At 42.9% G+C, this 24,833-nt stretch overlaps 1 protein-coding gene across 3 annotated transcripts in view; it reads left to right on the forward strand.

Moving 5' to 3' along the window:
- The window catches only part of LOC134209513 (bifunctional heparan sulfate N-deacetylase/N-sulfotransferase), a 612,835-nt gene that overhangs the window by 572,927 nt on the left and 15,075 nt on the right, over positions 1–24,833 (forward strand). For all 3 annotated transcript variants that reach the window (XM_062685493.1, XM_062685492.1, XM_062685495.1), the window contains 2 exons: positions 17,280–19,125; positions 19,194–19,546. In XM_062685493.1, coding sequence (XP_062541477.1) covers positions 17,280–19,125; positions 19,194–19,546 — 2,199 coding nt within the window. The remainder of the gene's footprint in view (positions 1–17,279; positions 19,126–19,193; positions 19,547–24,833) is intronic.

Below are 24,833 nucleotides of genomic sequence, written 5' to 3' on the forward strand. Positions count from 1 at the left end.
GCAAAATTATCCTAGCCCGGATTCAGGAGAAGATCGATGCGACTCTCCGGCGGCAGCAAGCCGGATTCCGTGCCGCAAGATCCTGTGTGGACCATATTGTCACGCTCTGCATCATTCTGGAGCAGGTCAACGAATTCCAAGAGTCCCTTTACTTGGTATTCATTGACTACGAAAAAGCTTTCGACCGCCTCAATCACGAGAACATGTGGGGCGTCCTGAGACGCAAGGGAGTTCCTGAGAAAATCATCGGCCTCATCGAGGCACAGTACGAGGCCATAATACGAATTTTCAACTCTAACGTGAAATCTGTGCTGTTATACGCTAGCGAAACATGATGTGTATCAGTGGAGAACACTCAACGGCTGCAGGTGTTCATTAACAGATGCCTGCGGTATATAATTCGGGCCTGGTGGCCTCACAACTGGATCTCAAACAATGAGCTCCATCGTCGTTGTCACCAGAGGCCGATAGCAACAGAAATTCGGGATCGGAAGTGGGGCTGGGTCGGCTACACTCTACGTAGGGGCGGAAACGAAATCTGTAAACAAGCATTAGACTGGAACCCAGCGGGACATCCCAGCAGAGGCAGACCCAGAGGCTCATGGCGGCGAAGCCTCAATAAAGAAATAAAAGAAGTCGACCGAAATCTAACCTGGCAACAGGTTAAAGCGATAGCCGGGCAACGCTCAGGATGGAGATCTTTCAAGTCGGCCCTTTGCACCACCGGAGGTGTACAGGATCCATAAGTAAATTAAAATATGTTTGATTTGTTCTATGCGAAGATTGCTATCTGCGCGTTATTTCCGCGTAGCCTTCCATTGTTTTTTTCTTTTTCTCCGTAATATTTATCTTGGCCACGGTCATAAATTCTATGAGTGTAAGCGACCTAATCGCAGTAAGCTATGCCGTAGGTATGGAGCTGAAAGCCACCAAGCTCTCACCATTCAGGCCGCACCAAGATGTCTGATCTGTCCCATCCGGTGTTCAGGCCTGTCCGGCCTCTAGAAGGGTCCAGACATGCAGGTAACACAGTTAAACTTAAATCACTGCGAGGCAGCTCAACTGCTGCTACAACAGTCGGTTATCGAGTGTAAAGCTGATGTAGCCTTGCTGTCCGACTCATACCGCATTCCTGCTGGAAACGGCAGTTGGATCGCGGATAAGTCCGGAGTGGTGGCAATCTGGACTTGGACATCAAGGACATCATATCTAGATATATGTAGACGAAGAATCATAAGGAATAAATTTTGGCTATTACGCCCTTTTCAAATGTTGGTCTAGATATCATCTCCTGATGATGTACATTTTGTCGTAGCAAAGGTAAACGAAGTATACTTTTGTAGTTTCTACTGCCTTTTTAGATGGAGTATAAAGTAGTACACCCAGTTCTTTTTTTACAGGTTGGGTTTCAGTCGATTAAGACCTTTAGCGTCAATGAAACTATAAGTTAACCCCACGAAAAAAATCACAAAAAATCAAAGATACTTCAGGTGGTATTTATAAAGTTGTGAAAGTTCAGGTTAACCAGGTGTATTCTAGGATAGTTGATATTCTTGCGGCGAAACTAATTGGCTTAACCTTCTTTGGATATTAGGAAAAAGTTACGAATAAGATGTTAGGGTCATATTGACCCAGAAATGTAAATGCTTATAAAACAGTCAAATTATAACCGAATGACAAAGTTTATATACCGTTCGAAAGATAAACTCATCAATTTTGTGGCTATGTGGTGATATGCTGGTTCTGGAGACAATTGCCACAGGGAAACGACTCCCACGGGGACCTTGTCGGTCATATAAGGGGAGCACAAAAATCGCTCCATATATGCCTTTCGATCGCTAATTCTTCATAGATTCTCTTAAAACGGTAATGTATGGTGCATAAGAGAGCTTCCGACGAAATTGGCCATATCTGGTACATGCAAGGTGCCCCCGGGTAACCTGTAGGAGGGGACATTTCCGTTTTAGCACCAAAATATGCCGTGCGGCGGCTCTTTCGTCATGATTTTTCACAAAATAGATGATAATGCGCTCGAAATCTATAAGTGACACATTGTCCACTCATGGAACCTATGAGATACCCTTGGGGAACCCGTAGAAAGGGACATTTCCGTTTCAACACCAACATATGCTGTGCGGCGGCTTTTCAGTCATGATTTTCCACAAAATAGATGATTATGCGCTCGAAATCGAAAATAGTCCACATTGGTCACTCTTGGAGCCTACGAAGTGCCCTCGGGGAACCCGCAAAAGGGACATTTATGTTTCAACTCAAAAAAAATACGCCGTGCGGCGGCGTTTTTTGACATGATTTTCCACCAAACAGATGGTTATAAGCTTGAAATCGATAAGTGACCACATTGGCCACTCCTGGTACATGCAAGCTGCCCCCGGGGAACCCATAGGAGGGGACATTTATGTTTTAGCACCGAAATATGCCGTGCGGTGGATCTTTCGTCATGATTTTCCATAAATTAGATGATTATGCGCTCGAAATCGATAAGTGACCACATTGGTCACTCTTGGAACCTATGAGGTACTCTTGAGGAACCCATAGAAAGGGACCCCGAGGGCACCTCGGAGCTCCAAGAGTGGCTAATGTAATCACTTATCGATTTCGAGAGCATAATCATCTATTTTGTGGAAAATCATGACGAAAGAGTTGCCGCACGACATATTTTAATGTTAAAACGGAAATGTCCGCTTTCACGGGTTCCCCGAAGGCACCTCATAGGCTCCAAGGGGGGGCAATGTGGTCAATTATCGATTGCGAGCGAATAACCATCTCTTTGGTGAGAAAACACTCCGAAAGAGTCGCCGTACAGCATATTTCGGTGTTAAAACGGAAATGTCCCCTTTTACGGGTTCCCCGAGGGCACCTCATAGGCTCCAATAGTGGCCAATGCAGTCACTTATCGATTTCGAGCGCATAATCATCTATTTTGTGAAAAATCATGACGAAAGAGCCGCCGCACGGCATATTTTGGTGTTGAAACGGAAATGTCCCTTTCTACGGGTTCCCCAAGGGCACCTAATAGGTTCCAAGAGTGGCCAATGTGGTCACTTAAGCATATTTCGGTGTTAAAACGGAAATGTCCCCTTTTACGGGTTCCACATAGGCTCCAAGAGTGGCCAATGCAGTCACTTACCGATTTCTAGCCCATAATCATCTATTTTGTGCAAAATCATAAGGCTCCTCATAGGCTCCTTATAGGCTCATAGGCACCTCATAGGTTCCAAGAGTGGCCAATGTGGTCACTTATCGATTTCAAGCGCATAATCATCTATTTTGTGGAAAATCATGACGAAAGAGCCGCCGCACGACATATTTTGATGTTAAAACGGAAATGTCCCCTTTTACGGGTTCCCCGAGGGCACCTCATAGGCTCCAAGAGTGGCCAATGTGGTCACTTATCGATTTCAAGCGCATAATCATCTATTTTGTGAAAAATCATGACGAAAGAGCCGCCGCACGGCATATTTTGGTGTTGAAACGGAAATGTCCTTTTCTACGGGTTCCCCAAGGGTACCTCATAGGTTCCAAGAGTGGCCAATGTGGTCACTCATCGATTTCGAGCGCATAATCATATATTTTGTGAAAAATCATGACGAAAGAGCCGTCGCACGGCATATTTTGGTGCTAGAACGGAAATGTCCCCTCCTACAGGTTCCCCGGGGGCACCGTGCATGTACCAGAATTTCGCCAAAAAAAAAAAAAAATCTTTCAAACGGTATATAAACTTTGTAATTCGGTTATAATTTGACTGTTCTATAAGCACTTACATTTCTGGGTCAATATGACCCTAACATCTTATTCGTAACTTTTTTTGTGGGGTCGTTCCTGTTGTACCTTAAAATGCTTTTTTCATGTCAGATGCTTCATTTCCACAAAATATTAAAAGTCAAGAAATTCCAGAACGATCGGATTATCAGGTAAAAAGTTATTCTACTTTGAAGTTTCGTTTTGGGTCATATTGACCCCAACATCTTACTAAGGTTAAGATCGTTAGTTGTAGCAGGTGACTTCAATGCGTGGGCAGTGGACTGACGATCCCGGTTCACCAACGCTAGAGGCCATATCTTGCTAGAGTCTCTAACAGTAGTCCTGCTGAACGGAAGCCAACTGCCAACGTTCAGAGAACCGAGCGTTGATTCATGTATCTTTCTAAACATCATCTATCTAACCACATCTGGAAATTTGCTAGAGAGGGTAATCCTGAATAGATTGTGCTGATGGATTATCCAACAACCAGTGAAGTTCCGTAAAGGCCGTTTTATCATCGAAGCAATTCGGTCGGTAATTGCTAAGGTAGCGCGTGGTTTGAATAGGCAAGGTACTGCGCATTGATTATACTTGATGTAAAGAATGCGTTTAACAACTGGCCGGCTATAGCTGACTCCCTGTGTCGCTTGACGGTTCCAGATTACCTGTGCAGGATTCTGAAAAATTACTTTTAGAATAGGGTCTTGATCGAAGTCTCAGCGGATGTTCCACAGGGATCGATCATCGGACCGGTTCTGTGGAGCATCATTTACGATGGAGTATTACGCTTAAGTCTCCCGGCCGGTGTGAAGATAAATGGATGACATAATGCTAGAGCTTACGGGCGACACTTTCGAATAAGTCGAACTGGAGGCTACGTATGCTATTGGCAGAGTCGAGGAATGGCTCAAGACGAGGAGGTTATTCCTTGCACATCACAAGGCAGGGGTCGTTGTAGTGCATAACCGCCATGGGTTGCAGGAAGCGAGGGTAATAGTAGGGACCTGCACAGTTAACTCCGTGAAATCATTATAAAGCATCTGAGGACGTGAGTTACGAGTGAGGTGTTTTGCAATACAGTTGAATTCCGCTTCCCGATAGATTCACCCCGTCCATCGTGGATAGAAATTGCTGATTTCGTAAAGCAGTTGGAATGCGATGTATCGGACGTGGAGGCTGTTTATAAATTGTCAGAGAACAGTAGCATCTGCATCAAATTTATTTCGGAGACGGTAATGATAGAATCTCTTTGAATACAGAAACACGGAAATTTAGGTACGCGGGTGGGAGAACTGTGGAGGTCTGTATGATGGTAGCTGGTTGCACTGCTCGTTGCGTTCGAGTGTTCGATCTGCCACCAGAAATCTCAGACAATGATCTATCAGTGGTTCTCAAACAGTACGGAAAAATTCATCGTACGACTCGTGAAAAGGTTCCCGCTAAATTGAGTTTAGACCATGTTTACACTGGTGTGAGGGGAATGTGAATTACCGGAAAGTTAAAGTTTATCATGACGGATTGAAGAACAAGTGCTTTTTATGTCAAGGTGTAGGGCACCGTCAAAACGATTTATTCGTTTAAGAGTGGTAAGACGTTGGATTTTTTTTAAAAAAGGAGCTCAAAATATAGAAAATATATGGAGGGGCTAGAGGCTAGATACGCCAATGCATTTACCCTATAATTATTACTATTTGTGATTGAGAGCTTTAACCGACCATTTACCGAAGTGTAAAGTGGCATCCATTATGCTAAAATATGTATGTCCCACATCATTTTGTTAACGTAGTTTATACTTGACGGGATGTACCCACGTCGGTGACCTTTGAGTATACCCCGTTAGACATAATGGACGTTAGGCTAAAACACAGCCCATGACATTAAGAAGAGAAAAATATGCCTAACGTACTTATGCTTAACTTCGCGGACCCGTAACCTTGGAAATATTTATTCGTTCGCAATAAATTCCGATAAGGATACAAGCCGAAGCGTATAGGAAGAGTGGATACTCATTCAACATAACATAAACGGTACATCCGCAGGAAGAATAAAAACAGAAGCGAAATGTACATAATTGAATTGTTTACAACAACGTGCCCATTAAGAGGGACCACCTTTCTACATCCACCGCAAAACGGTAGTCGCCTTCGGATTGAACAAACTATGATGCACTTCCCGTCGCGCAACACTCCACCACGATTCGCTGCCAGAAGAAGTCGATTCTCCCGTCGTCGTTGCCGAGTCGCTTATTCAGTCCAAGAGGAAGAGAGTAGTGGGCACCGGACTGCGGAAAGTACTTCTTGTCTTACAACACATACTCAACTTAGGGACCACAAGTAGGTGGACATTGTAGAAGCTTTTCTTGCCCTGGTTGGTTGGTTGGTTGGATGTCGGTCGCAGTCGTTTACCGCCTGCTTCATAATGCGATGTTATTGCAAACCGGGCTAAATTGAACTTAACTCGGGCGAGATAATTTGAACATACGTTGACCTGGTTCGCTCGTGCTCATGGGGTGACACGTCTTACGAAGCAAAGATCATTAAACGCCAACATTCAGGGTCACGCTTCAGCATCGTATCATGTTTGCGACGGAAGGTTTGTTTGTTTGCCTCTGTGCGGTTGGTCTTAGGAAGAAAAGTCGCCGCATCAGCGTTTATTAGAACAGAAGGAGTTTGTAGTAATTGTTATTGACTGCCATGCTCTCATATCAGCAAAATGTTAATTCATCCTGCTGAGGATGCTCCAGTTGAGCAGCATGAAAAACTGGCACTGGCGAGTGAACGATGCAGTCTGTCAATTCTAACCTCAATCTACAAGTCGTTATTCTCCTGCAGTAGCATAGGTTGGATTCGAAACTACGAAATAATTGTATGCTCCTGTCTACCAAATACATGCTTATTGTGGTTTTGCATCCCCAGCCTTCAACAACAGCCTGCCAGGGATGTAGTTAGGCCAACATGGTTGTATATTTGATTTGTTTCAGAATATGTAGAATTGGTTAGTGAATTATGCAGTATTATAAACTTTGTAATTTTGTGAAGTGTGTGTCATGCAGTTCATCAGTGTTGCCTGAGCTCCAAAACATATCTATTCAGCCAATACAGCCTAGTGGAAAATGTGGAGAAACACCCCCGTCCTACGACTCTATCATGGACAGTCTCTATAAACCGCTTCCGGTAAGCAACCGAAGATTTATGATGCCCGTTTACAGATCCGTACGTAAAAGCGTTCCGTGCTCTTTAGTTATGTTGTACCAAAAGATTCGCACAGAAGGAACTCCTTTCAAAATGTCTACGTCGACCAAGCTGTTGACTGGAGCCCAGGGGGAGAATATATGCGTTGCACATTTACTCGTTCGTTGCTTGCGAACGAAACGACTTTTCAGCTTGTAAATATGGTTTTCACCACCCGTACCGCCAGGAGTACAAATTTCTATCATCTTCCGACTGCATAACTCTGAGACTAACCACTGGAGTTTGTTGTCATCCAGCAGATAACGTAGGGTTCGTCCCTATTTGCAAATAGTTCCGAGTGCTAGAGGCAAATAGATGTTGGTTCCAGGATTGATTGGGCTCCAGTTAATCTCGTTTCATAGAGCTAATGCTGTGTTCATTATAAACGAACTGAACGTCAATAACTGGTCGAATACAAATATTTTCAGATCAACTATTTCTAATAAACTTTATCCGTTCCCGAAAGCAAAGAAAATACGATTGGACATAATTTGACTTCCCAGCGTCTGTGAATCAAACTTCAAGAATCGTAGCTAGTTGGTGAGGCAAGAAAACGAAAGAACTTCCACAAACAAGAATTGGCGCAATGGCTTCCTAGCTGAGTTCTATAGCCCATTTACTGCAGCTGCAGATTCAATAAAGTTGCTGTGCATGCTGCTAGAATATGAACTAAACTATGAGGAATGGGGGAATAATCCATAAAAAGCATCCTGTTCGAGGTTGTGAAGTTTATTTCGTTCATATTATTCATCATCCATCATCATCGTTGGTAATTGAGTCGCGCGAGACGATGCTTTCGGATTTCAGTACCTTCACCGATGATACATGGATACCGATGGCAGTAAAACATTTCAATAATCGGAAAGACTTCACCTGATAAAGTTTTGTAACCTGCTTGAGTTTGGTTTAATGAACTTACATTAGTTGCATATTATGCGGTGATTCGGCCGTACAAAAAATCTCAGCACATGTTTCCGAAATGGACAAATCAATACTAATTTTGCGAAATCGAATCCTCGTGTTTTGGTGTGATTCGAACCCACAAACTCCTACTCTCTAGATAGGCGATATAACCCCTACACAACAAGACCACTTAAAGGTCACGTTTACAGGAAAGCCAAAAGAATCCGAGTACCAACCTCCATCGCGGTTGGCTCTTTGTTGAATGCCATCTCAACATTGTAGAAATTCGCAATAATATTATAATATTCACAATATTCACATAATAAGTGGGCATATTCTATTGTCGAAAAACGCATGAAGACAGCTCCTAGGGAACAAAAGGACAAAATGTTTACCTTTAAAATGCTTGGAAAACAGAGAATGACGTTTCCTGTGAACCATTTCTACTGCGAATAAGGTTACGTTCAGCTTAAGTAACCAGTTGTAGGACTATGTTAGGTCTCGAACAATAACAGATAAACTTCATAACGTCTTTTTAAAATGAACTATTCGCCTGGTTTAAGGCGAGTATAGATGATAATGCCTTCTAAATGAATGCAATTGCCCGGTATAAGGCGAACATAGGAAATAATGCCTTATTTAAATGAACGCGTTTGCACCGTATAAGGCGATCAGAGGAGAAAGTGCTTTATTTAGATAAACGGTCATTCTTCCAAAAGATCTTACGAAATTTCCTCCAGAGATTTCTTCAGAAAATGATCCGGAAATCACTTCGGAGATAAAACCAAACATTCCTAAGGAAATTCACAGAAGAAATTCTAAGAAAATTACATTTAAAAAATTAGAAAATTCGAATTCTTTTCGGAATTTCTTCGGAAATTCGTTCAGAAATTCCTATGGAAATGCCATCAGGAATTGCTTTGAAATTCCTTTGAAAATTTCTTCGGAAATACCTAAGGAAAATCCTTCTGAAACTCCCTCAGGAATACATACATAAAATGTTTTAGAAATACCTTCCGAAATTCCTTCAGTAGAAAACCTTCATTTTTTTTTAGAATTTCGAAAATTTATTTAGGAATGTTTTAGGGGGAATGACGGCTTTGGCAGGTTTTGTTCTATTATTGTCAGGGTTTTTTTATGACTGATTATTTCCAAATATCAAAGAATATTTGTGGCCAAATTTCATAAAATTTGGTCGACAAAAACCCCCCTAACAATAATAGAACAAAACCTGCCAAAGCCGTCTTTTCCCCTAGTAGATTCTTCAAAAAATCCTTTGGGAACTCCTCAAGAAATTACACTACGAATTAATTTTGACATTCCTCCAGAGATTCCTTCGGAAAATTCTCCAGAAATTCCTAAGAAAATTACTTCAGGTAACCTTTTTAGTAAAATAAAATTCCTTTCCAAATTCCAGCAGGAGTTATTCCGGACATTTTTTTATAAGATTTTTTTCCGGAAATTTACTAAAGAATGGAATACTAAAGGTATTTTCGGAAGAGTTTCTTTCTGCAAAGTAATTTGCTGAGAATTTTCCGTAAAAATCTCCGAAGGAAATTTCGAAAGAATTCTCGACGGAATGCTCAGAAAAATTCAAGACTGTCGAAAATTCCTTCAGAATTGCCTTCGGAAATTCCTTTAGGAAGGCGTTCGGAAATGTCAGAAGGAAATTCTGGAGGAATAACGGGAGCCGAAGGAATGTAATTTCCTGGAAGAATTTCTGAAAGCTACTGGAATTCTTAAAGGAAATTCCAAAAACATTCAAGAAGATTCCAAAAGCATTCTTGAAAAAAATTTAAGGGATTTTCGACAGAATTCCTGGATGATTTTCTGAATGTACTTTTAGATTCTTTTGCGGAGAAATTCCTTGAGAAATTTTTTAATGAATTACTGGAGGGATTTGTGATGGAATACTTAGAGAAATTTACGAAAATTTTTTTTAAAGGTTTGTCTGGAAGAATTGCTATATAACTAATCAAATAAATTCCTAGGGGTATTTTTTATGAAAAATGTTTGTAGCATTTTCTCAACGAGCTTTTGGATAAATTTATGAAATATCACCTGGATGAATATTCTCAAACATCTGGATAAATTTTCGAAGCAAGCCCTGAATCCGAATATATGAATATTTGAAGCAGTATGATGACCACGGGCCCTCCTTAGCCGTGCGGTAAGACGCGCGGCTACAAAGCAAGACCATGCTGAGGGTGGCTGGGTTCGATTCCCGGTGCCGGTCTAGGCAATTTTCGGCTTGGAAATTGTCTCGACTTCCCTGGGCATAAAAGTATCATCGTGTTAGCCTCATGATATACGAATGCAAAATGGTAACTTGGCTTAGAAACCTCGCAGTTAATAACTGTGGAAGTGCTTAATGAACACTAAGCTGCGAGGCGACTCTGTCCCAGTGTGGGGATGTAATGCCAATAAGAAGAAGAATGATGACCACGTCAAATGCTGGGTAAAGCGTACCATTGGTAATTCGCGTACTTGAAGGAATACAATAGAGCCCATCTCGCGGTGCCTAACCTCTTACCCAGCAACTCCTATCCCTACCCCCTCGTGGCGCTGGCCGGAATACGAGCAACCTTAAGGACACTCCTCACGGAATCCTAATCACGGAATCCAAATTTCGAAGTACTCGCGTTTTCAAGGGCACACCACTTGATACGGAAGCAACGCACAACTGTCATTTTTATAATTTCAGCTTAGCATGCTTCAGTATCGAGTGGTGTGCCATTTAAAACGCGAGTACTTCGAAATTTGAATTCCGTGATGAGTTAAGGAAGATCGGGTAAACAATCCTGGTGGGAACTATGATCGTATGCTGACAAGGAAAAGGGAATTTGCTATTCTCCGGAGGTGCAAATCTTACTGAGCGTCAGTTCTCCATGTTAGGGGCGGCTGATCATCGCCCGAGTGCCAGCGAGGGGCTCTAAGTGAAACTGTGCACCATGGTTCACCGGGAATAAGGAGGAATGGCCCTCCAGATATTTAGGGGGTTTGGTGTCAGGCCAGCCAGCAAGCCAGCCTTTAAAAAAACATACGCAACGAAGAATCAACAAGAGAGTACGGACCGTCATCGGCGAAGACCACTGCGACGAAAAGGGACTAACGATTGGAAACTCGGTTCGTGGAACTGCAAATCTCTCAACTTCATCGGGACCACACGCATACTCGCCGATGTGCTCGAGGACCGTGGATTCGGCATCGTAGCGCTGCAGGAGGTTTGTTGGAAAGGATCGATGGTGCGAACGTTTAGAGGTAATCATACCATCTACCAGAGCTGCGGCAACACACACGAGCTGGGAACAGCTTTCTTAGTGATGGGCGATATGCAAAGGCGCGTGATCGGTTGGTGGCAGATAAATGAGAGAATGTGCAGGTTGAGGATTAAAGGACGGTTCTTCAACTTCAGCATAATCAACGTCCATAGCCCACACTTCGGAAGCACTGATGATGATAAGGACGCATTCTACGCGCAGCTGGAACGTGAGTACGACAGCTGCCCAAGCCACGACGTCAAAATCATCATAGGAGATTTGAACGCTCAGGTTGGTCAAAAGGAGGAGTTTAGACCGACTATTGGAAAGTTCAGCGCTCACCGGCTGACGAACGAAAACGGCCAACGATTTATTGATTTCGCCGCCTCCAAGAATATGGCCATTCGTAGCACCTACTTCCAACACAGCCTTCCGTATCGGTACACCTGGAGATCACCACTGCAGACAGAATCACAAATCGACCACGTTCTGATTGATGGACGGCACTTCTCCGACATTATCGACGTCAGGACATATCGTGGCGCCAACATCGACTCTGACCATTATCTGGTGATGGTTAAACTGCGCCCAAAACCATACGTCATCAACAATGTTCGGTACCTGTAACCTGATGTCGCCACTGCATACGCGCAGCATATCGAGGCAGCGTTGCCGGAAGAGGATGAGCTCAATGGGGCCCCTCTTGAAGACTGCTGGAATACAGTCAAAGCAGCCATTAACGACGCAACGGTGAACAACGTCGGGTATATGGGACGAAGTCGACGGAACGATTGGTTCGACGAAGAGTGCAGATAGGTTCTGGTGGAGAAGGACGCAGCTTGGGCGGTCGCGCTACAGCAAGGTACCCGGCAGAACGTAAAACGTTAGAGACGAAAGCGGAGACAGCAGACCTGCCCTTTTCAGGAGAAGAAACGCCGGCTGGAAGAAGCGGAGTGCGAGGAGATGGAACAACTGTGCCGTTCTCAAGAAACACGCAAGTTCTATCAGGAGCTCAACGCATCTCGCAATGACGTTCCGCGAGCCAAAATGTGCCAGGATAAGGATGGGAACATCTTGACGGACGAACGTGTGGTGATCGAAAGGTGGGAGCAGCACTACGTGTAACATTTAAATGGCTACGTCAGTTCAGTGGACGATGGAAGCCAATCAGCCCCCACCTGGGAAACTGAACAGCTACCGGAGGAGTGGTAGGGCTTATATGCCCCATCTACAAGAAAGGCGACAAGCTGGAGTGTGAGAACTTTCGAGCAATCACCATCCTTAATGCCGCCTACAAAGTGATATCCCAGATCATCTTCCGTCGTCTGTCACCATTAGTGAATGAGTTCGTGGGAAGTTACCAAGCCGGCTTCGTTGACGTCCGCTCGACAACTGACCAGATCTTTACTGTACGGCAAATCCTTCAAAAATGCCGTGAATACTGGGACCCAACGCACCATCTGTTCATTGATTTCAGGGCGGCATTCGACAGTATAGACCGCGTAGAGCTATGGTAAATTGTGGACGAAAACAGCTTCCCTGGGAAGCTTACCAGACTGATCAAAGCAACGGTGGATGGTGTGCAAAACTGTGTGAAGATTTCAGGCGAACAAACCAGTTCATTCGAATCGCGCCAGAAGAAACTGCGGTCTAAAAAGATTCACCACCGCACCAAATGTGTCATGTACAAGACACTAATAAGACCGATTGTCCTCTACGGACATGAAATATGGACAATGCTCGAAGAGCATTGCAAGGACTCGGAGTATTCGAGAGACGGGTGCAAGAAGACGGTGTGTGGCGGCGAGTAATGAACCACGTGCTCGCCCAGCTATACGGCGAACCCAGTATCCAGAAGGTAGCTAAAGCCGGAAGGGTACGGTGGGCAGGACATGTTACAAGAATGCCGGACAGCAACCCTACAAAGATGGTGTTTGCTCCCGAGCCGGCATGTACGAGACGGCGTGGAGCGCAGCGAGCGAGTTTGGCAGACCAGGTGCAAAACGACTTGGCATGTGGCGTATTCGAGGATGGAGTGATGCGGCCTCGAACTGTGTATTGTGGCGTCAAATTGTTGATTCAGTGTTATCTGTTTAGATAAATAAATGAATCGAAATCAATTTCTGATATTTTCACAGAGCCACACATATTTAATTAAAGACATCCCCGTATACTAAAGTGACCATATTTTTCTGGGGCCAATCCGGGACACCTTATGCATTATATAGTTTGAAACATATCAAATCGTTTCAAAAGAGATTTCTCTCCTAACACCCAGTATGATGCTTTACTATTCGATTTTATAGAAACAATTACATACACTAAACTCTCTGAGTTAAAAAAATTTAAATGTTTCACAATCTAAACCTCAGCTGACTTAAATCCTTTCGACCGGCATGACCTAAGCTCGTCAGAATATCTTCAAATATTTTTGAATCCGTAGATCTTACAAATCCTTTCTACCAGCAAAAAGTGCCCCTGTTCAATGCTGCTTGAATATTTTTTTTACAGAAGTCACTGTTACCCTGCTACAAAAACTACATCGATGCCGGTTTTACCCATTTTTAACTTTTCATAAGGACTCGGGTGTATATGCATCTGAAACCGGGATTGATGCTGAGTATATAAATCTAAAGGCGATATTCGATGTAGTGAACCATGCTATCCTCGCTGAACTGGAGAAACTCGGCGATTTATCAGTCTGTTTCGAGTTAAGAGGATCGTCATTGTTATAAATATTCTGCAAAACTTTTAACAGTTCGGGAATTCCGCAGTGCAGTAACCTTGTTCCATTGCTTTTCTCGATTTTTATAAACGATGTCTCGCTGTGTGCAGATATTACAGAAATTTATAAACATCAAAATAGAACTGCTTAGAGCTCCAAAATATGGTGCGTACCTTCACGGATTGGTGTTCGCCTAATTTGTTGTGCCTCAGTGTCGAAAATGCAACATCATTCATACCAGTATAGGATCAAACCGATCATTTTCGACTATATCTTTTCCGGACATTGAGTTACTTTCCAAGTTCTCTACAATGACATCATCCCCAGAACCAATCGACAAGTGGGCTTCATTATGTCTCAGAACCTTCTACTGTTCGGAAAGTTTTGGAGTCGGATGCTGTCATATGGAGCCCATCCCATGTCAGTTGAATCGCCTGAATAGGAACCATTTCAAGAATGTTCGTAAGATATGCACTTCATGCTCATGTAGCGCGACCCGATGAACAAGCCACCAAATCTTTTTCTTCTGATAATATTCGAATCTGTTACAGATTTTCACGAGATCCAATTTCCTACGAATTCCATAGATTCTTCAAACTTCATAGATTCATCAATGAAATGCGGGACGTTTTCCGGGACGCATAGCAATGCGGGACAAGAAGGCTCAATCCGGGACTGTCCCGCATAATAATAACACAAACGATTTCGCGCACTGAATTAAGAAATATACTTTATTAAAGGTCTCTGCGTAAGTTTCAAACTTCAGATCACTTAAACTTTTTTCTTCTTTTACATATACAAAATATAAACATCAGCCGAATCTATTTCTTAGGGAACGAAAAAAAAACGTGACAGCAAATTCAAAAGCAACCATCCGCGCGCATGGCTAGCTGCGATTTTCCATCCTGTAGAAATTTAGAAAGATAATATGAATTAATTTGAATAGCGCAATCAACAGAACAACATGAAAGCTTTTGATTGCAATACTCAAATTAATTCATGAAAAAAATGTTACTTAGGTCCTTTTGAAAAGTTAAGCGAGATATGCTTGAATAAATTTCTGGATGACTAATCGAATAAATTCCTATAGGTTTTTACGAAAAAAATGTTTGGAGAATTTTCCGAACGAACTTTTGGATAAATGAAAAATCACCTGGATTTCTGGAAAAAAAAATCCGAAGCAATCCCTGAAGTAAAGTCCCAAACTATGCTTCAGAATATCCAAAGCAGTATTATGAGCAAATTAATCGAATTTACACCGATTTAGTTGCGTCAACTCATATAGGACAGGTTTTGGTTATACATAAGCCACAATAACTCATTTATGACAAAGGCACTGCTTGTCATAAATGGAGGACTGCAATCCCGAAACTTTCGGGTTTTTTTTGGCAGAACAATACTGTTTCACTACCCTAGTAACATTTTGGTATATTGGATTTATAACACTCTTGTAGAGTAAATTAAATTCTTTTGTGAATCCTCCGGAAATTTCATTTGGGAATTCCGTAGAATTTCTTTCAGGAAATTTGGAAGGAATTTTATATTGTTCCATTTATTGTTGTATCCATTATATTGTTCCAAAAGAATCCTTGGAGGAATGTTCAAAGGAGATTTTGTAAATACTTCCTGGAGGAGTTCTTGAAAGAATTTTCCAACAAAACTGGAAACGAATGAAGCGCTTATACAGTCAAAAATAGGCATTTCCGGCTGAAACCCTAGCTTATTCAGCTTGAATTCGAAAGAATTCCCGGAGAAATTCCCGAAGGAATTCTTTCAAATGTTCCTGAAGGATTTCTTGCAAGAGTTTCTGAAGAAATTCCTGTAGAAATTTAGAAATTTATATGAAATTTCAATAGATATTTGTTTGGAGGCAAATTATTCCGTGGATTCCTGTCATAACTATTTAGGAAAATCTTTCAAAAATTCACTCATTTTTTTTTAATCTGTTCAGAATGTTTAACGGAAATTCCTTCCAGAAATCATTTGGAAATTCATCCAGGAATTTCTTCTAAAATTTCTCGAGAAGAAAACCCTTTAGAACCCAACAAACAATTCAAGCTGAATAAGCTAGTGTTTCAGACGAAAATGCATTTGTTTGGCTGTATAAGCGCTTCATTTGTCTCCAATTTTTGTTGGAAAATTCTTTCAGGAACTCCTCCAGGAATAATTTACAAAATCTCTCAGTAGTTCCTTTGAGCATTCCTCCAGGGATTCTTTTGGAAAACCTCCCGAAAGGCCTTTGAAATTTTTTCCAGAAATTCCAAACAATATAAAATTCCTTCCAAATTTCCTGAAGGAATTTCTAAAGGAATTCCCAAATGAAATCCCAAGGTTTTTTGGAAATTTCTGGAAGAGTTTCCGGAGGAATTACTGAAGGAATTCATAAAAGAATTTTCCAAAGGATTCCTGGAACACCTTCTTAGTTTCCTTCTTTGTTTTTTTTTCAGAACAACTTTGGCGTGTGTAACTGAATTATTGGGGAAATATTCGATTTGGTGGTCACGTGCCCCACCGTGCCCCAGCTCAACTTCGCCAGTGATTATAAGTCGGAGAATCAGTTAAGTCAATTAAGCTTATACATCTAAATGAGTTTATTGACATATATGTCATTTGTCATCACTAGCTGTATCGGATGGGAATCCTCATGACTTTATTTCAATAACTTTCTGTTTCTATCTCAAAACAAAAATAATCGTAATAATTGACAAATAAATCACTTTATAAGAACTCTGGAAAAATATTTATTGCTATCAACGAGCTTACCTATTTTATAACCTAGCACTTCCCGACCTTTCTCGGTTCAACTGCACAACTGATACAAAGATAGACTCGGTAGCACCTGACAAATACCCCTCTTAGGAATCGAAAGTCACGCAACCCACAAATTAGTCTTCCCTTTGAAACCGAAACTGCAACAGAAAAGTGAAGGCGAGTGTGTAAGAAATGGCCCCCGCTTGGCCACAAAGCTCTCACAAGACAAGTTTGCCCTTTTGCTGCTTTTCATCTTTCCGGGTTTACCCAGACCGAGAATAAGTTTCCAAGAGAGCTCACAAGCCACAGTTTTATGATATAATGGTAGAACCAGCTTGGAAAAGTTCGCCTCAATCGAACTATCGGTCGGTGCAGGGGAATGCCATCCGATTTCCTATGTTTCTATTCTACAACGCACCATCTGTTCGAGCGCTCCAATGTTGGAGAAGGTGAGGGAAGTAATCGAGAGATAGTGTGTGCGGTTCGATACCTTGTCCTTCCGGAAAACGTGTGCCCTTTCTCCGGCTTTTATTGGAAAACTTATGATTTATGATATTGTTAATTGAGTAAGATCGGAATGAACTTGCTGCCTGTAACATTGTCGTTTCGACGCTAATGGGTTTTATAATTTTCTTCTCATCTTTACAGATATAAAGTGGAAGTGGCCGGTAAGAACGTTCCGGTGCTCACCATCCAGGACAAAGGACGTTACGGAGTGATTGTGTTCGAGAATCTAGAAAAGTATCTACAGATGGACAATTGGAACCGGCAGCTATTGGATAAGTATTGTAGGGACTATTCGGTTGGAATCATTGGGTTCGTAGCGCCAAGCGAGGAGACCCTGGTAGGAGCTCAACTTCGTGGGTTTCCACTATTTGTACATACGAATCTTCGACTGAGAGATGCTAGTCTAAATCCGGGATCACCTGTGCTGAGATTGACCAGGGCAGGGGATACAGCATGGGGTCCGTTACCTGGCGGTGATTGGGCTATCTTCCAGCATAATCACAGTTCGTATGAGCCACTTGAATGGGCTCAAAGGAATACTCAGGACTATCCTACCGATGGAGTGCAACCACCGTTGGCAACGGTTATTCAAGATCACGGAAGGGTTGATGGAATCCAGAGGGTGTTGTTTGGCTCGGGGTTGAAGTTCTGGTTGCATAGGCTTCTATTTCTGGATGCACTCTCTTACTTGAGTCATGGTCAATTGAGTTTGAATTTGGAGAGACGAATACTGATCGATGTCGATGACATTTTCGTCGGAGAGAAGGGCACACGGTTGAAACCTGATGACGTTCACGCACTGATTGCCACCCAGAATCGGATTCGTAGTATGGTTCCTGGATTCAGGTTCAATTTAGGATTCTCTGGAAAGTATTTCCATCATGGAACTCATGATGAAAATCTCGGCGATGACATGCTTCTACGAAATGTTCAGCATTTTACTTGGTTTTCACACATGTGGAACCACCAGCAGCCACATTTGTATGATAACTTGACAACCCTAATGAACGACATGATCCTTAACAAAGACTTCGCTAAAGAGAAGGGCATTCCAAGTGATTCCGGATATTCGGTTTCCCCTCATCACTCTGGAGTGTACCCCGCGCACGAACTTCTATACATGGCTTGGAAAAAAGTTTGGAACATCAAAGTAACCTCTACCGAAGAATATCCACACCTTCGACCAGCTAGACTACGCCGAGGATTTATCCACCGAAACATCATGGTCCTCCCTCGTCAAACCTGCGGCTTATTCACTCACACCATGTACATCGATCGCTACCCCGGAGGTCGCGACAAGCTCGATGAGTCCATACAAGGCGGTGAACTGTTTCAAACCATTGTCTACAATCCGATCAACATTTTCATGACCCATATGTCGAACTACGGTAGCGATCGTCTTGCCCTCTACACTTTCGAATCCGTCATAAAATTCATCCGCTGTTGGACCAATCTCAAACTGACCTCAGCCCCACCACTCCAGCTCGGAGAAACCTATTTCAAACTTCATCCTGATGAAACGGACCCTATCTGGGGCAACCCCTGTGATGATCCGCGCCACATCAAGATCTGGTCCCGCAACAAAAGCTGTGAAACACTGCCCAAGTTCTTGGTCATAGGACCCCAGAAAACTGGAACCACTGCCCTGTACACCTTCCTTAGTTTGCATCCCGCCGTCGCCAGTAACCTTCCGAATCCGGATACATTTGAAGAAATACAGTTCTTTAATGGAAACAATTACTACCGCGGTTTGGACTGGTATCAGAACTTCTTCCCCGTTCAACCGAACGGCACCAACGGTCGCTACATGTTCGAGAAATCGGCAACCTACTTCGACGGGGAATTGGTCCCACGCCGAGCGCACGCTCTACTCGCCCACGCCAAACTAGTCACAATTCTAATATCACCCGCGAAGCGGGCCTACTCATGGTATCAGCACATCAAGGCTCACGGTGATCCGATCGCTAACAATTACAGCTTCTATCAGGTTTGATTTCTTTCTTTTCGATAAATAACTTGGTTAAGTCTGCAAAAAACTGATTATCATTTTTTCAGGTCATCATGGCAAGCGACTCGGCGCCAAAACCGTTGCGGGATCTTCGTAACCGGTGTCTCAATCCGGGCAAGTATGCCCAGCACCTGGAGCGATGGTTGGCCTACTACCCGCAGCAGCAGTTGCACATAATCGACGGCGAGCAGCTCAAATCCAACCCGGTGGAGGTGATGATGGAACTGCAGCGATTCCTGAAGCTCTCGCCGACGTTCGACTACAGCGAACACCTCCGGTTCGACAATAAGAAGGGCTTCTACTGCCAGATTGTGAACGAAAACAAGAACAAGTGTCTAGGGAAGTCCAAGGGCCGCCAGTACCCGCCAATGGACGACAAAAGTGCCAAGTGGCTACAGAGGTAAGTGGAAGCTGATATATTTCCACAGCTGTCAAATCGACTTCATGCCTGCCGTATCCTAACGAAACTATCAATTCTATACTTTCGCCTCTAATTCTATCATTAACATGTACGTCTAAGTTTGGAAGATGATATTAGCATTTCCATATCATTGTAAATCGCTTAACTTCACATAGAAGTAACACACTCAAATCATTAATTAAGTTTCTTGTTACTACTTTATTGGGGGATATATTGATGTGTTTTTGAGTTGTTTCTAAAACAAATCTAATGCATTTTGGTTCTTGCGTATTGATTCGCCATAATAATCATTAGGCGATAACAATACTTCCGCGCGCCTGACCAACAAGCTTTTCTTCGGGGTTGTGGATGGATGACGATCCTGCCAAACGGATCCTTATCCTAGCGAGGTGCCTTCAACTCGCTATTCCTCAGCGGGTGGGATTGGGTGGACTGTATGAGGTGATCACAGTCCCGACTCAAACGAACTCTGGCACAATTACGGCGTTTCCTCCTCGATTCCCGGTTCCAATAATTAACACTTGCGACGTACAAAGCTTTTTATTTAAGCGAAACTAAAACGACCTGACTATCTACGGATAACTAACTCTATCTATTCCACTGAGCCCCATTTTCCACACGATCAAAACGGTTTCGTCTTGAATTGGCCTTCAATAAGTGCTTTTTATCAGACCGTACTCCTGCTACCGAGAGGCCACCAAAGTGGGGTTCACTGGGAGGGATAAAATGCCACTTTGCGTCTTCTGCACAGTACATCCTTTCGTAATACCTGCTCGGATGTCTCGGTTCGGTAGGAAGTTGCTCAGCTCAGTCAGCTGGTTATTTGCTCCCACAAAATATGTTCCGTTGTCGAAGAAAATGTAGCTTGGTTTTCCTCGATGCGAGATAAGCCTTCTTAAAGCCTGAAGGAAACGCTCAGCGGATAAATCCGTAACTATTGTGTCGCCAGCACTGAATTGAATTCCGACTTCCGACGTTTTACTTCCGATATCATGAACGTCAAAATAAAATTTATTGTCGGAAAAGCGTTTGGAAGTGTGACGAGCTCGGTGGTCTAGTGGCTACCGCTTCTGCTTTATAAGCAGGAGGTCGTGGGTTCAATTCCAGGCTCGTCCCTTTCCTACTTTGTATTTCTATCTTAGTTATTTCTGTGTTTCACGTTCTACCAAAACGATTCCTACTGTTATAACCTTCCACACAATCCCAAAACCTCCCGTGGCACCTATGAGAGGTCGTAGAGTTCTCTGCATCTTTCTTAAGTAGGCGTCCAACTAACCATCCTTCCCCTTCCTCAGCATTCGCAAGGACGTGGCCAGGACAGATCTTGACTATTGGAAAGTGCAATGCTTCCATCTAAGAGATAGTGATTAGTCCCAAATCAATATCTGAGGTAACGGATGAAAGTAATGCTACTCTCATACAATAGTCTTGGCTTGTACCACCTACGAATTTGTGCGAATTGCTCAATGCTAATGCTAATGCTAATGCTAAAAGCGTTTGGAAGTGTGGAAATCGACTTCCGAACTTCAATTTGGTGCCAGCGACATTGTCGGCGACAAAATAGGCTCGATTTTGTGACAGATAATACCGTGCAGTGCTGAATATTAATTTTATTTTCCCGGGTGAATCTCGTCGGAGGTATGCCTAGCTGCGGAAAGATTTGTTTACTTTTAGCATGAAATGATTTTATTCAAATTTGTATTATTTTTAGTAGCAGAGAACTGCAGAGAATGCAAAATGAAAGCATAATCAGGACCACTTGATTAACCTGGGTTGCTGAAAACGAATAAAATTATTTATGGGAATCGAGAAAACTTCGAAGAAACATTAATGAATAATGATTATATTATTAATAATAAAATCGTCGTTCTACTTGTCTTTGTCCAACAAGTAAATCCAATTTCAAGAGAACATCCACTGTTCATCCAAACTAAATCCCTAGAAACTGACGCGTTCAGGATGATTAACTTCATCGTTCCCTGAAATAAAATCGAATATCGGTTCTTCATTTTAGGACCCAATTCCTGAAGGAACTTCCGTAGGAATTCCTGAAGAAACTTACGTAGGAATTCCTGAAGGAACTTCCGTAGGAATTCCTTGAGAAACTTCCGTAGAAATACCTTGAGGAACTTCCGGAAAAAATCTTCGAAAGATCCTTCAAGAGTTCCTGGAGGAACTTCAGGAGGAATTCCGGGAGGTCCTTCCAGGGGAAATCCTGGAGGAACTTCCAGAGGAATTCCTGGAGGAACTTCAGGAGGAATTCCTGGAGGAAATTCCAGTGGAAATCCTGGAGGAACTTTCGGTGGAAATCCATGAGGAAATTCCGGCGGAATTCCTGGAGGAACTTCCGGGGGAATTCCTTGAGGAACTTCCGGGGGAATTCCTTGAGGAACTTCCGGGGGAATCCCTTGAGGAACTTCCAGGGGAATTCCTTGACAAACTTCCGGGGGAATTCCTGGACAAACTTCCGGGGGAATTCCTGGAGGAACTTCCGGAGGAATTCCTGGAGGAACTTCCGGAGGAATTCCTGGAGGAACTTTCGGGGGAATTCCTGGAGGAACTTCCGGAGGAATTCCTAGAGGAACTTCCGGAGAAATTCCTGGAGGAACTTCCGAAGGAATTCCAGGAGAACCTTTCGGAAGAATACCTAAAGGAACATTCGGAAGAACTCTTGGGGGAACTTACGGAGGAACCAACGAAGGAATTTTCGCAGGAACTTCTGAAATAATTCCTGATGGAACTTCTTAAGGAACTCCTGAACTTCCGAAGGAATCTAGAGGAACTTCCGGAGGAGCTTCCGGAGGAATTTCTGGAGGAACTTTTGGAAGAACTTCTGTAGGAATTTCCGGAGGAACTCTTGGAGGAATTACTGCAGGAACTTCCGAAGGAATCTTGAGGAACTTCCGGAGAAATTTGTGGAGGAGCATTCGGAGGAATTTCTGGTGGAACTCTATTAGGAATTATTTCTTGAGGAACTTTTAGAGAAATTTCCTGAAGAACTCTTAGAGGAACATCCAGAGGAACTCTTGGAGGAACTTTCGAAGGAACTCTTGGGGAAACTTACGAAGGAACTTCCGAATGAATTTTCGCAGGAACTCCTGAAGGAACTTCCGAAGAAATTACTGGAGGAACCTCCGAAGGAATGTCCGATGGAATTACTGGAGGAACTTCTGAAGGAATCTTGAGGAGCTTGCGGAGGAATTCCTGGAGAATCATTAGGAGGAATTGTTAGAGCAACTTCCGGGAGATCTTTTGGAGGAACTTTCAAAGGAACTCTTGGAAGAACTTACGGAACTTCCGAAGGAGTTTTTGCAGGAACTTCCGGAGAAATTCCTGGAGGAATTTCCGGATGAACTGCTGGAGGAACTTCTGGAAGAACTTTTGTAGGAATTTCCGGAGGAATTTTTGGAGGAATTTCCGAAGGAGAAACTTTCGAAAGAATCTTGAGGAACATCCGGTGGAATTCGCGGAGGAGCTTTTGGAGGAATTCCTGGTGGAACTCCATGCGGAATTTCTTGAGGAACTCTTGGAGGAACTTCCGGAGGAACTCTTGGGGGAACTTACGGAGGAATTCGTGGAGGAACTTCCTGGATTCTGAAGGAATTTGTGAAGGAACTTCTTAAGGAATTCCTGGAGGATTTTCCGAAGGAATTACTGAAGAAACTTCGAAGAAACTCTGAAGGTTTCTCCAGAGGAACATCCGGAGCGATTTCAGCAAAAACTTCCGAAACAATTTCTTGATGAACTGCCGGTGCAATTCCTGAAGGAGTAACACTTCTGAGCCTCTGCATTTCCTGCAGGAACTTCCGGCTGTTCAAGACATCAAAAAATAGGATTCCTACTGTTCTGATCGAGGCTCTGATATATTTAAAGCAGTCACTGAATCAACTAGAATTAATTTTATTTAAATAATTGAAATTAAATCGTCTCTAGAAATGATCAAAATCATCTTTTAAAAAAATAAGAATTTCTTCAAAACTTGAAACGTCATATGAAACCTGTCCGGCAAATCCGCATGCATTGCGTTTTGCAACAGCGGCAATGATGCGGAATTTTTTAGTACAAACCGTCGACAATCCGCTTGCCGTTGCCGTTCCGTTGCCGCACTCCATTGCGTTTCCCCCTTCATACAAACAGTTTTGGTCTAAATGCACAATAATTCCATTAGTGTGGCCTTCGTACAGAAACAAACGAAAGAGTGCCACATATGCCTTCATAGCTGCTCGCCTTGGGCCAGGTCTAACATATACCGGACCAAAATAATCAACTCCAGCGCGTGAAAAGGGTCTCGAAACAGTCACTCTTATAGCTGGCAAGTCACCCATAAATTGCTGTGGAAGGCTTAGACCGATAGCATCTTAGCAACTTAGTTGCTAGCAACAGTTGAGAGCTTGCGTGCAACAATCTTTCTTGGTAACATAAAAAAAAGTGAAAGTATGCCGACCTGGAAAAATTGGAGGGTGCTTCATATCTTCAGGCTCCTCGGAATAGTTTAGCCTTCCTCCAATACGCAATAGACCACCTTGGAAATAAAAGGGTGAAACCATCTAAGCGACGATTTAAATGGAGATGTGGATCCCTTGGACAAAGCTTTCCATTCCTCCGGAAACGAGTTCATTTAGACTCTGCGTATTAGTACTTGTTCAGCTCTTTTATTTTCGGCCGTGGTTAGAAACTCCCTATTCCATCTTCTATCTCTTAGCTTAAGTAGATCCATCATTCTCCACCAGTACACAGTACGACGGACTAATTCTTTGTAAGAATCGAACTCAGAGATGTACCATTGGTTGAACTCGTCGCATGTCTACGGGATCGTTCAAAAATTACGTCCAAAGTTTGAGGGGGAGGGGGTCTAGAACTTGTGACAGTTTGTGTCAGGGAGAGAGGGGGGGTCTCGTCTTATGTTACGTCCAACAAGAAAAAGTATCTAATTACATTTTAGAAACAATTTGATAAGCAGAAAAATATTTTAATTAACTATTAAGAGAGTCAGAGAGTTCTCACTAAGTTACATGTAAAAGTAGTGTACGAAAAAGACGAACCGTTATATAATTTACAGTTGTACATACAGGGGGAGGGGGATCAGTGATTTGTGACAGGTTGTGACAGGAGGGGGGAGGGGGGTTGAAAATGCCGAAAAACGATAGACGTAATTTTTGAACGATTCCTACGCGGTGTTAACGACAGTGCAGCGACGCCGTTATTCTTTCCCTCCTTCGTTGGTTTCTACACTCCATATCGGCCAATTCTTTAGAGAATTCTGCAG

This window comes from Armigeres subalbatus, chromosome 2 (assembly GCF_024139115.2).
Source record: "Armigeres subalbatus isolate Guangzhou_Male chromosome 2, GZ_Asu_2, whole genome shotgun sequence".
NCBI classification, from domain to species: domain Eukaryota; kingdom Metazoa; phylum Arthropoda; class Insecta; order Diptera; family Culicidae; genus Armigeres; species Armigeres subalbatus.